The 13,252-nt window shown below is 40.7% G+C and overlaps 1 protein-coding gene across 2 annotated transcripts in view; it reads left to right on the top strand.

Moving 5' to 3' along the window:
• Window positions 1–12,168, top strand: part of calcrla (calcitonin receptor-like a) — a 129,798-nt gene extending 117,630 nt beyond the window's left edge. For both annotated transcript variants that reach the window (XM_060928933.1, XM_060928934.1), the window contains one exon: window positions 9,032–12,168. In XM_060928933.1, the coding sequence (XP_060784916.1) occupies window positions 9,032–9,238 (207 nt within the window). In that variant the 3' untranslated portion in view covers window positions 9,239–12,168. The remainder of the gene's footprint in view (window positions 1–9,031) is intronic.
• Window positions 12,169–13,252: the final 1,084 nt, after the last annotated feature.

The raw sequence follows: 13,252 nt of genomic DNA, 5'->3' as shown, positions 1-13,252 counted from the left end.
ACATTTACTGCGACTAAACTCCTTTTTCCTTTTATCAGAAAAATACCCCAAGGCTTCCTTCTCAACCACATGCTTTCCCCTCCCACTTTATGGTCAGACACATGATTAAACCCCCAAAGCTCTGTTACAAAAGCGAATCTCCCTCCCTTAAGGTTTCAGCTAAACGCTGGATAATTAAAGACTTTGGCTGATGTCCTTCTGCACAGATTTATGAGTCATGCTGCAGAGCTGCCGAGCCACTGATCCAAGTTCAAATGAGCTCTGTGTTTTTCTAAGTAGCTGCTTTATGAGCGCCGCACTGCTTGCATAGATATATCCATTATCGAGTCAGGAGCTAATACAGCAGTTATCAGAGCCGGAAAGGATGACTAAAAGCTGCAATTATCGCTCGACACGATGTGTTATGAAAGACCAAAAAGCATCACAGAATGGAAAAAAGAACATGAAACCATTTAGCTGAACTAATGGGATACAAAGAACTGGTTTATTCCAACAATTGTGAAGAATCATCAAAGTCCTCATGAAATGCCAAGTTGGACTTTCTAAACCACTTCACACTATTCTTCACTAACAGTCTCCATTCAAAGCAATGTGTATAATGACCTACAGTATGAATACATTTATATCATGTCATAATGCATTATACAGTACACATTATTATCATCCATCCATTATCTGTAACCGCTGATCCTGTGCAGGGTCGTGGGCTGGAGCCTATCTCAGCTGACTATGGGTGAGAGGCGGGGTACACCTTGCCCTGGCAAAAAAAAAAAAAATTACTGTATTGTATTTAAAGTATATTCATATTTTCAATAGTATATTGAAAATGTACTTACACAAATTGTACTTTTTGTAAATATATAAAAAGTATACTAACATCACGCTTTCACGCTAACACTTTTAACACACTTTAAAATAATTATACTATATTACACTTTATAGAAATATATTATACTAAAATATACTTTAAGTGAAAGTTATGTGTAATTTCTAAAGTGTACTAATTTTAAGGTACTTATAATACAAAGTACTAATTAAGCATATATTAGTACATATAAAGTCATATACTTAAAGTATACAAAATATACTTTAAGTTGTTCCACTTTAGCACATAAAAGTACACTAAATACACTTCAAGTTGCACTTTTCTACAATTTAATTACAATTAAAATATATTTAGTACAAAATTAGTTGTTCCAAAATAGCATGCCTCAAGTTAACTAATCATAAACACACTTGGAGTATATTGATGATTAGTGTAGCTTCAAGTACACAAAAGTATGCTAAATTTTAGTACACTTAGCACATTTATTTTTCACCAGGGTGGACAAGTTGCCAGGTCATCACAGGTCTGACACATATGGGGCTTTTCCACTACCAACGCGGCTGAGTTGGGCTGAGCCGTGCGGTGCTGAGTCGAGCTGAGCGGGGCTGTTGGGGTTGCATTTCGACTACAACCGCGCTGAACCGTGCTGGCTGGAAGTGGGTGGACACATTGGGTGGAGTTAGCGAAAGTGGGTGGACGTCACGTGATGTCATTAGGCGGCGCAAACAGTGACATCAGTGACCTTTTAAGTGGTAATCTCACGACCCGGATAGTAAACAATAAACATGGAGGACATGGAGTCGTTAGTGTTGCTGGTCTTGGTGCTAGTTTTCTGATCTTCTTCTTCTTCTTTGTCATAATTCTTCTTCTTCCGGGTTTACGGTGTTTACAGATGTTGGTTAAAGATCCCAGCGTGCTCGCGGGGCGTGTGTGGGCATGTGAGGACACTCCTCCTCACCAATCAGTGCACAGGGGAGTGTCTCCTCACGCCCCTAGCCCCACTCGGCTCGGTTGGGCTCACTTCAGCCCCACTCCAAAACCGTGCGAGTTTTAGGTGCTGAGTAAGGCTGAAGTGAGCTCAGTCGTGCTGCTCTGAGGTAGTCGAAACGCGAGCCGTGTTGGGCTGAAGTGAGCTGAAGAAGGGTAGTGGAAAAGGCCCAATAGAGACAAACAACCATTCACACCTACGGTCAATTTAGAGCCACCAATTATCCTTTGTCTTTGGACTGTGGGGGAAACTGGAGCACCCAGAGGAAACCCACACAGACATGGGGAGAACATGCAAACTCCACACAGAAAGGCCCTCGTCGGCCACTGGGCTCAAACCCAGAACCTTCTTGCTGTGAGGCGACAGTGCTAACCAATTACACCACCATGCCGCCCCATTATTATCATTATTTGTGAAAAGGTACTCTACAGTTTATAAATTGTTAACAGAAAGCATTATAAGTACTATTTGTCACTTTGCAGTGCCAATACTTATACTACTATTATTATTATAATTATACTAAATGTATAAAGAGAACAAATACAAATTCTGCATCGAACACCATATGGTGGTGATGATGTTTGTCCTTCGGGATTGAATATGACCATGACTTCAATTTGGTGGGTGGTGGTTGTGGGTCCAGAGGTGACTGATGAGGTCAATCCAGGCTTTGAAGATACGCCCACATGTTGATGTTCCACTTGTCAAGGTTGAGTACCTTCACTATCTTATTGTTGTATTTGGACCGCTGAGTGGGCTCCCCACCAGCTGCGGTGTGCTGGCCAGGATGAGGTAAAGCAGGCTGCGTTTGAGGCACCTTTTCTAGCCCCTTCCTTCATGGAAGTGAGTAGAGCGAATCCTAAACATGGCTACTCAGAGACCCGGGGGCTGCCGGACTCCACTGCTGCTCCGTTCCAGCAGAGAGCAACCCTATGCCCTGGGCCACCTATGTGCAGGTTTGTGACTACAGCTTCCAGTGTTTCTGCACCTGCTGCTTCACCAGTTGCCCATCACCACAGGACTTGAATTTGAATTTGAAGTTATGACTTGTGTATGACTTGGATTCGAGTGAGGGAGAGTTGCACAGCCGTCAGCCTCACTCTCTCACCCAACCTCACTGGGTCCAGGGGCAAGACAGAATCAAGATGGTTGAAGCCAGGTCGGGATACAAGTCAAGTTTATTTGTATAGCACTTTTAACAATAAACATTGTCGCAAAGCAGCTTTACAGAATTTGAATGACTTAAAACATGAGCTAATTTTATCCCTAATCTATCCCCAATGATGAAGCCTGTGGCGATGGTGGCAAGGAAAAACTCCCTCAGACGACATGAGGAAGAAACCTCGAGAGGAACCAGACCCAAAAGGGAACCCATCCTCATTTGGGCAACAACAGACAACATGACTATAACATTAACAGTTTTAACATGAAGTCAGTTTCGTTGATGTTATAAACTCTTCATTAATGGAAACTCGAGTGCAAAACTGTTCATGACAACTGCAGTCCTAAAGTTAGCAAGTCAACTGTAGTCTTCAGTCATAAAAGCATTACTGTAAGAGTCCAGAGCATCTTCCAGGTGTGACTTTCAACTGTCATCATGGGGCCGTCCTCCACAGGAGCGATGTGATGAGACTCCAACCAGACACAGGGCACCAGGATGGATCAGGCAGGTCCGAGGAGCAGAAGAGGTTCAGCATCTCAATCCCAGAACTCAGAGGGACAGATTGGGGGGGGGGGGGTGTTTGCGGTTATGAATAACTGCAACACCGCCTCCTCTGCCAGTTAGACGAGGCTGGTGTATATAACTGTATCCAGGAGGATGAGCTTCATTTAATGCTATATATTCATTTGGCTTAATCCATGTTTCAGTTAAACAAGCTCTCCAAAAAGAAGCTGCTTGGGGATCCTATGGTCTGGCATTCTACAGACATGGCCTAGCCAGCGAAGGCAGTTGGTATGAACCATGGTCTCAATTGTTGATTTGCCAGCTCTTCGTAATACCTCTGTGTTCATTATGTGATGCCACCATTGGATCCTCATGATTTGCCTGAGCGATCTTTGATGAAACATTTCCAGCTTGTGGATGTGGGGTGCTAGTGTTGTCCAACTGCTCTGGACTCTTACAGTAATGCTTTTATGACTGAAGACTACAGTTGACTTGCTAACTTTAGGACTGCAGTTGTCATGAACAGTTTTGCACTCGAGTTTCCATTAATGAAGAGTTTATAACATCAACGAAACTGACTTCATGTTAAAACTGTTAATGTTATAGTCATGTTGTCTGTTGTTGCCCAAATGAGGATGGGTTCCCTTTTGAGTCTGGTTCCTCTCGAGGTTTCTTCCTCATGTCGTCTGAGGGAGTTTTTCCTTGCCACCGTCGCCACAGGCTTCATCATTGGGGATAGATTAGGGATAAAATTAGCTCATGTTTTAAGTCCTTCAAATATTGTAAAGCTGCTTTGCGACAATGTTTATTGTTAAAAGTTCTATACAAATAAACTTGACTTGTATCCCAACCTGGCTTCAACCATCTTGATTCTGTCTTGCCCCTGGACCCAGTGAGGTTGGGTGAGAGAGTGAGGCTGACGGCTGTGCAACTCTCCCTCACTCGAATCCAAGTCATACACAAGTCATAACTTCAAATTCAAATTCAAGTCCTGTGGTGATGGGCAACTGGTGAAGCAGCAGGTGCAGAAACACTGGAAGCTGTAGTCACAAACCTGCACATAGGTGGCCCAGGGCATAGGGTTGCTCTCTGCTGGAACGGAGCAGCAGTGGAGTCCGGCAGCCCCCGGGTCTCTGAGTAGCCATGTTTAGGATTCGCTCTACTCACTTCCATGGAGAAAGGGCACCAGGATGGATCAGGCAGGTCCGAGGAGCAGAAGAGGTCAGCATCTCAATCCCAGAACTCAGAGGGACAGATGGGGGGGGGGGGGGGGGGTTGCGGTTATAAATAACCACAACGCCGCCTCCTCTGCCAGTTAGACGAGGCTGGTGTATATAACTGTATCCAGGAGGACTCGCTTCATTTAATGCTATATATTCATTTGGCTTAATCCATGTTTCAGTTAAACAAAGTACATTAAACTCCTGATCAGTAATAAGTTCATTAACCATTAGCACTTTAGATGTAAGAGATCTAATATTTAATAGCCCCACCTTTAGATCAAAGGTGCTGGCAGCAGCTGTGCAGTCAGTCTGATCTAATTTTATATTGATTAGGTTACTGGAACAAACTCTCTGAGTATTTCTACCTTTTTGTTGAGCTCGGGGAACAGACACAGTCTCGATGTAGTGGGCCCTGAGTGATGACTCTGTGCAGCTAGCAGACAGTCGGTTTAGCCTGTTCGTCTGCTCCCTGGCCTTGGCTCTGGATTGTCAGAAATTAACTAGGCCTGTTCTGAGACTATGACCTATGCTGCAGGAAATGAGAGCAGCACCTTCCCGAGTGGGATGGATACCATCCCGCCTTAACAGGCCAGCAGTGCCCTCAAAATTAGCCCAATTATCTATAAAGCCCACACTGTTTTCAGAGCACCACCTGGACAGCCAGCAGTTCAGCGACCATAGCCTGCTGTAAGCTACATCGCCACGCCGCATTGGGATGGGGCCAGAGCATACTACAGCATCGGACATCTCCTTCGCTAATTTAAACACCTCAACAAAGTTACTCTTAGTAACCTCAGACTGACGAAGGTGTATATCATTAGCTCCTGCATGGATAACTATCTTTGAGAACCTGTGCTTGCCTAGGACCCTAAGATTACCTGCTATGTCTGGCACCCTGGCTCCCGGTATACACCTGACTAAAGCTGCTGGTGCCCCTAAAGGCTGAGCTAATTTCACGTGCTGTATGATAGAGTCCCCTATAACCAGAGCTCTTTCAGGTTTCTCAGTGGGTGCATCACTAAGGAGAGCAAACCTGTTCGACACGTGAAGTGGAGAGGAGTGGTGCTCCTGTGGGCGAGCCTCAGCGGTAGCTTTGGCTCTACGCTTATGCTGCCGAGCCGTCACCCATTCACCCCGCTGTAAGGGCTCTAATGCCGGAGTTGGGGGATTACTAACTCCACCTAGGGCATCCAGACTTTCCCCTACAGAAACTACACTGTTCTCATTCTTACTGGCCTTCTGTAAAGCCTGGATACGCGCTTCTAGCACTGTAATCTTCTCCATCAGAGAGCTAACTAATCTGCACTTATCACAAATAAAGCTATCGCTAGCGACAGAGGAAGAATGACTAAACATCCTGCACTCAGCACACTGAACAGGCTGAAGGTGTGCCATGATGAAAGGATTCACGTACCTTCGTTGATATTAAAGCAGATCCGATGTGGATGGCCTCTGCTTGTGGTCTTTACGCAGGAGGAGAAAAAAAGAAAGTTTTCGGTCTTGGCGTTCTTCTGAAAAAAAAGAGAGAGAAAAAAATGGAAAAAAGAAAGCGAACGTGGAAAGTACAAAAAGGAAAGTGAAATTACAATAAAAAATGAAGAGGATACTGGAAAATTGTTTGTAGAAAAAATAAAAAAGATTAGTGATTAACACCAACACTTACGGAAAAAAGACTCGTCGCAAACAACTTGGGAACCAGGAAGTGCGTAGCACAGAATTCACTGCAGTTTCCTGAAACTATGAAACCAAAAATAAATAAATAAATAAATAAATATTAAATCAAGGCCACCAGGGTATGAATAGGCAAACAAATCAGAGTGAAACATGTTATAGCTGAACACATTCAGGCAACAAACCAATAGTGGAGACAAAAGCAAAACAGAAGCACCTTGCTTTGGGAAGTGCAAGAGGAAAACTGACAAGGTAGTAAAACTGTCAAGTCTGGTGTTGAATTATTTTTGTGATATATCATCATATTAAAAAATATAAAATCATGATTTTGTTTTGGTTTAGTTTGTAATGTCAACCAATGATTGATCGTGTCAGTGGTTTAGGTTTAGTAACCACAATTAAATAGAACTGTTTGTTCTAATTCATTATAGATAAACACAAATCATTCAGTTGTATTTAAAAGTAGCCAGTTTGTGTTGACATGGGGTTTTCACTCGCATTTGAGCCTCTAAAATATCAAGTAATTCCTCCTCTCTGGGATGTGAGGGTGTGCCATATGGTGAATTATGAGCTGCAAACCCAGAAATCAGTCACAGTCTGTAGGTGAGTTCAGAAACAGGGAACAGAGGAATATCCATAATCATAAATGAAACTAGAAGGGCACTCAGAGGACAGTAGATACTCCCGCCAAGCCACATATTAACATCAAAGTCTAGTCACTCGAACCGAGGATAATAATACCAAAGCTGTCCACCAAATTTCATCCATTACATTGGGGAAAATAAAATCCTGGATCTACAAACATGTCTGGATTTGCATTTAAATCAAATTAATTGTTCATTGGCTCATGGTTCACCTTTCCACCAAATTTCATCAAAATCTGTTCACTATTTTATGAGTTACATTGGAAACAGGCAAACAAACAAATGGAGGTGAAAACATAACCTTCTCCAACAAAGCTGGCAGAGGAAAACGTTACAGGTGAACACAATCAGGTAACAAACCAGTGACAGGACGGGCGGAGCTTGTTGCCTCGGGAGCCTTTAACAGGCAATCTGTGACAGAGGGACAGTCTGGTATTGAATTTGATCAGTTTTGTTAATTATATGATGCTTTGGTTTAGTTTATAACGGCGGTCTGTCAGCTGACGTTCACATTTTGTCACCAAAATTGTCTTTATTTGTAAACAAAAACTATGTTGTGTTTAGAAGTATCCTGTTTACGTGAACTTCCACAAAACTGAGCAATAAATTGGACTTGGAAGGCTGCATGGCCGTGATGTCACAGTAACAGTTTTGTTGTTGTGGTTAACACACGGCCTCAAGAGGCTGTAACACGAGCACAGTTTAGGATGTAAATGGGCTGAAAACTGCACAGTGCTGACGGGTTTAAAGGATCACATCTCCTCTCGCATAGCAGCTGGTCAGAACTTCCTGACTTAGGTGGGGTTTACATTAGACCGTATCAGCGGATCATCAGATTAACGTTTTTAAAACGATTAACATGCACACAGCAACGCCAATACACGATTCGCCTGCACACAGCAACGCCAATACACGATTCGCCTGCACACAGCAACGCCAATACACGATTCGCGTGCACACAGCAACACCAATACACGATTCGCCTGCACACAGCAACGCCAATACACGGATACGCTCGGCTCCGCAGGCATCCTGTGCTCCAAATCACTCCGCCCTGAACAGCGAGTGCCCTCTGGAGGGTGCGCACTCCGGCCCTGCGCAGCTCACAGAGCACGCGAGTGAAGCGCACGAGCAGTGATTCGGGACTGAGCCGCTGTGTGTGTGATCCCAGTGCATGTCGGGCATGCGCGTCACTTACCACTTGCAAGTGGAAGGATGGCAAGCCTAAAGACCATCATAACTACACAATGGGCAGTATTTGCATCAGTATTTGCAGTATTTTCATACTTTTATACTCTTTAATGAAAGGTGATACAAGGCGGAAGTCCGCGCCGTTTTTCAGCAGTCGTGTCACATGACCAACGCCAGCGAATCAGGAAGGTGGATGTCATAGTGACGTTGTCCAATGGCGACGCCAGTTAGAGCTCAGCACAGCGTATCCGCGTATTCTCAATGTTTACACAGCACCGGACCAGACACGATCTAGATTGAATACGTGGACGCTGGCGGATTCCCGTTTCCCGGCGTTTCCAGGTGTTTTAATGTAAACGGACAGTGCATCCGCGAAGAAAACGAGACAGATACGGTCTAATGTAAACTTGGCCATAGTCTCAACCAAATTAGCAACATGCTGGCATCATATCACTCAGGTACATTTCATGGAGTTTGCTTTTCTTGGAAATCCCTCATTTTTAATGTTGAACACAGTAGCTTTTCCCTTTCATGTACAATCTCTAGAAACCTTCCAAGAATGAGCGAAGATTTACTTTTTACACATCATATCCGTTTGTGTGGGTTTTGTTTGTTTGTTTGTTTTAGCTTTGGTTAATATGTAAAATCTTTAGAAAATATTTGTAAATGTGTGTAAATGTTTAAGAAGCCTTTATGTAACTTTTTATTTCCTTTATATAGTCCTAGCCATTTCCTGTGTCATTTATAAGTTATAAACTCTGAGAATGTTAGCGCAGTGAATCAAAAGAAAGTGATGAAATTTAAAACCAGTCCGTTCTTTAGGTACAGAGCGTGTTACGGAGACACTGGAATCAGTATCGGATGCAGTTTGGCAGTGCGATGGCTCAAGCCGAGGCGCTCAGATCGACGTCCTACACAGCCTCGTCCATCGTCGAGGTGCAGGGCTGCTACAGCATCGACGGCCACAGCGAACACTTAAACGGCAAGAGCTACCTCGAAGCTGAGAAATCCGAAAATTCCTTCAACTGAGCATAACGCTGAACATGACAAGGCAGCGCTCTGATCGTTTCTGAGTTGCCACTGCGAAGATCACATGACTGCGTTGACCCAGAGTTCTCTGCTGAATCAAGATGGATGATTTTAAGAAGGAAGGTTTACTGCTCTCACACTGCCTTATTATCTTACACAGCATTCTCTAACTCTCTAAATTCTTACTCTCTAAGAAAATTAAAATTAAATAAATGGTGACACTTTAAGAGACACGTAATAATCTAGTCATTGATCATCCATAATGAAGAGGATTAAGCATTAGTTGCCTTCTAAGCATAGAAACCAAAGAAAAGTAACATACAAGTGATTAACACTGATGACAGTCATATGTGTAATATTCAGTGTGTAAAATGACACTTTTAAAAATATTTTATTGATGAAATCTTTTCAGGGAAATTCAGTTGCCTGCTAAACTCATCAATGTGAGAAAACGTGACTCACCAAGCAAGTTATTGTGCCATAAATTGTAACAGCATGTCAAAATATTTGCATAATATGCAAATATATTTTGTCATATTGGATAATTGGACAAATGCAATTTGAATATTTTTAATTTGAATGATGGTATTTTTGTGGAAGCACGTTTTCAATAACTTGCTAAACGCGTCTTGAAGCTCTGCAGAGATGACGTTTGGTTGATAAGGAACAGGTTGAATAAAAAGAAGACGGACGTAAGCTGTGAATAAAGACGGCTGTAAAAATAAAATTTTTTATTGTCATAATTACGAGTTCGATAGATCTGAATGTACTGGTTCTTTTTAATTATAAAGACAGTTAAGTTTAAATGGAGCTGAAACAAAAATGCTGAAGTGGCGATAAAATAAATATCCTGCACGACCAATTTAATAGTTCATCGACACATTTTAATTTTTACTTAGTGTTAAGTAAAGGTTAACGAGTAGTTAAGTAATTATATATACATATATATGTATCAAGCTAATCAATGAGTTCAAATAATACACTGAAAAACTGACATCTCACGACATCAAGTGAAAATATTTTGAATTTAGCCAAAATCAAGTAATATTATTATAATATAATTATAAGTTGACAATAAACCAAATACAAGGTTTTTAAACCTATTTCTAGCTATTTTTACTCATTTCAAGTGTTAAATGTTTGTGTTCTTAATTTGTTGCCAGATAATAATGCTTTTTTCTAAAAATAAATGATTAGCAAAATTATCTGCCAATAGAACACGCTTACAAAGAGTTTTAAAAAAGATGAGTTGTAAGGTTATAGTAAGAAATACTAGATACATTTGACTATATGATATTTCTAATAACTGTTTTTTTTGTGCAGAGTAGTTCACTGAAAATAAAACTAATCTCTTTCAATCTCTCCCAACGATGTCTGATGTCAGACTAATGTACCTAAGAGTTAATGTAGCTGACCAGTGTAACACACGGCCATACATCCTAATACAATCTTCATATAATCACTGCACATCCTCTACTATTTTAGGAGCAACTACATTAGTAAATAAATGACTCATCCCTTAAAGTATTACCAATTCATATAATTAACAGTTATTCCATGAAATCAAGTCATACATGAGCCGATAGGCGACGAGGCGCTTAGCACCGAGATTGAGTGGAATAACTGTTTTATTCTGTCCACATTCACTGGATATGAGCAATCGCACGCTCTGATTGGCTACTCTACTACTAGGATATCAGCTCATATACCATGAGTAGAGAAAAACAAAATGGCGGAGCGTGCTGCTGAACCAACTGAGGACGAAATAAAAACTCTACTTGAAAACAAAACCCCCAAAAATACAAAAAAGCAACAAAATAAGGAATAAAAGTATTTGATGGTAAGAACATATCTGTTTTATTTTTCAAGAATTATTATCACATTTTTCACAAATTGCTCCTGTCATTTCGCCGGTTTGTTTACATTCTAAGCTGAAATGATTTTGTGGGACGTTTTGTATAAAGTTTTTATTTATTGAATTTTCTAAAAATAAAAATGTTCCGTTTCTCAAAATCCAGTGAATGTGGAGAGAATAAAACAGTTATTCCACTCAATCTCAGTGCTACGCGCCTCGTCGCCCATCAGCTCATGTACGACTCGATTTCATGGAATAACTGTTAAATATATTTATATATACACATGGCATTTAAAGTATTTGTAGTTACTGGGCTATTTTGTAAAGGCATTGAATTGTAAATAATATTTTATTTTATGACATCATTTTTCTTTTCTTTCCTCATTTGAATAAAGCTGAAATATTTGTCGGCGCCCCTCATACGCTTTGCTGACTTGTGCTGGATGAAAAGAGTTGCATTTTTACTAAACGTTGTACAAAAAGAAATATAATGTACGTATAAATATATGAATATATAAATCTATATGTACTCCTGTTCAGGGAGACAGCCAGTATGATTTTATATGTTATATTCAGGATATTACTGTAAACTAATGATGTTGTGGTGGTGTTTATATTCATGCATCATGTCTCATCTGTAAGCCACATCAAAGTTTAAAGTATTTAACAGTTCAAAATCCATAAAGCACCCATGACAGTCCTGCACTTACATGTCATATTATATTCAGATCCAGCCTGGACAGGTTTGGTAGGATGGATTTGTCAAAATACTGTACTGACTGGGATCGATTTTACAGCAGGCCACATCATTTTAATCCGGAATAAAATCCATTCACAAGAAAACAGAAAGATATATTACTTCTAAGCTGACTTAATTGGGCATTGTGTGTGTGTTTAAGCAGGTGCATTCCCATAGTGAAAATCACAATCTGTATGACTTTGTTTGTTTGTTTGTGTTTTTTGTGATGTACTGTAAAAAGTGATACTGTAGTGAGTAACAATGTCTTGGATATCAGCAAACTCAACTGTTTCTCTTTTTAAACAAAGATTATTAAACCCATTTATAGATACTTTACTCATTTCAAGCTTGGAATTTTTTTATTCAGTCTTACCGTTGGATATTACTTTATTTTGAGAAAGAAGTAAAATTATCTGCTGATAGAATAAGACAAAGCTAGAAATTAGTACACTACCGTTCAAAAGTTTGGGGTCACCCAGACAATTTTGTGTTTTCCATTAAAAGTCACACTTTTATTTCCCACCATAAGTTGTAAAATGAATAGAAAATATAGTCAAGACATTTTTCTGGCCATTTTGAGCATTTAATCGACCCCACAAATGTGATGCTCCAGAAACTCAATCTGCTCAAAGGAAGGTCAGTTTTATAGCTTCTCTAAAGAGCTCAACTGTTTTCAGCTGTGCTAACATGATTGTACAAGGGTTTTCTAATCATCCATTAGCCTTCTGAGGCAATGAGCAAACACATTGTACCATTAGAACACTGGAGTGAGAGTTGCTGGAAATGGGCCTCTATACACCTATGGAGATATTGCACCAAAAACCACACATTTGCAGCTAGAATAGTCATTTACCACATTAGCAATGTATAGAGTGGATTTCTGATTAGTTTAAAGTCATCTTCATTGAAAAGAACAGTGCTTTTCTTTCAAAAATAAGGGCATTTCAAAGTGACCCCAAACTTTTGAACGGTAGTGTAATTGTGTAAAGAACAAGGTTTATATTTGTGGTATAATAATCTCAATGAGAAATACCTGTAGGAGCTAAATTTTCCTTCACTTGCTCAGATCTCAGTTCGGAGTGTAAAACCTTAACACTGACACAGTCACTGACACAGAAGTGGGCAAGATTACTGCTCACTCGGACCAACAAGAAAAAACACCCTCTATTGGCTTTTACTGTTGAACTACATTTTTTGTTTGATACGCACAAAGAGCTTCTTGGTGTTCTGACACAAATCATTGCCTTCACTATAAATTGCTATTTGTGTCCTAAATTTCAACTTTTTTTTTTTAAGGATGTATTCTGGCTGTTCAGTGAGAACTATTTCATCTCATCTCATCTCATCTCATTATCTCTAGCCGCTTTATCCTTCTACAGGGTCGCAGGCGAGCTGGAGCCTATCCCAGCTGACTATGGGC

This window comes from Neoarius graeffei, chromosome 9 (genome assembly GCF_027579695.1).
Source record: "Neoarius graeffei isolate fNeoGra1 chromosome 9, fNeoGra1.pri, whole genome shotgun sequence".
NCBI lineage: Eukaryota > Metazoa > Chordata > Actinopteri > Siluriformes > Ariidae > Neoarius > Neoarius graeffei.
The sequence above is the reverse complement of the archived record's forward strand: the minus strand, read 5'-3'. Positions and strand labels throughout refer to the sequence as shown.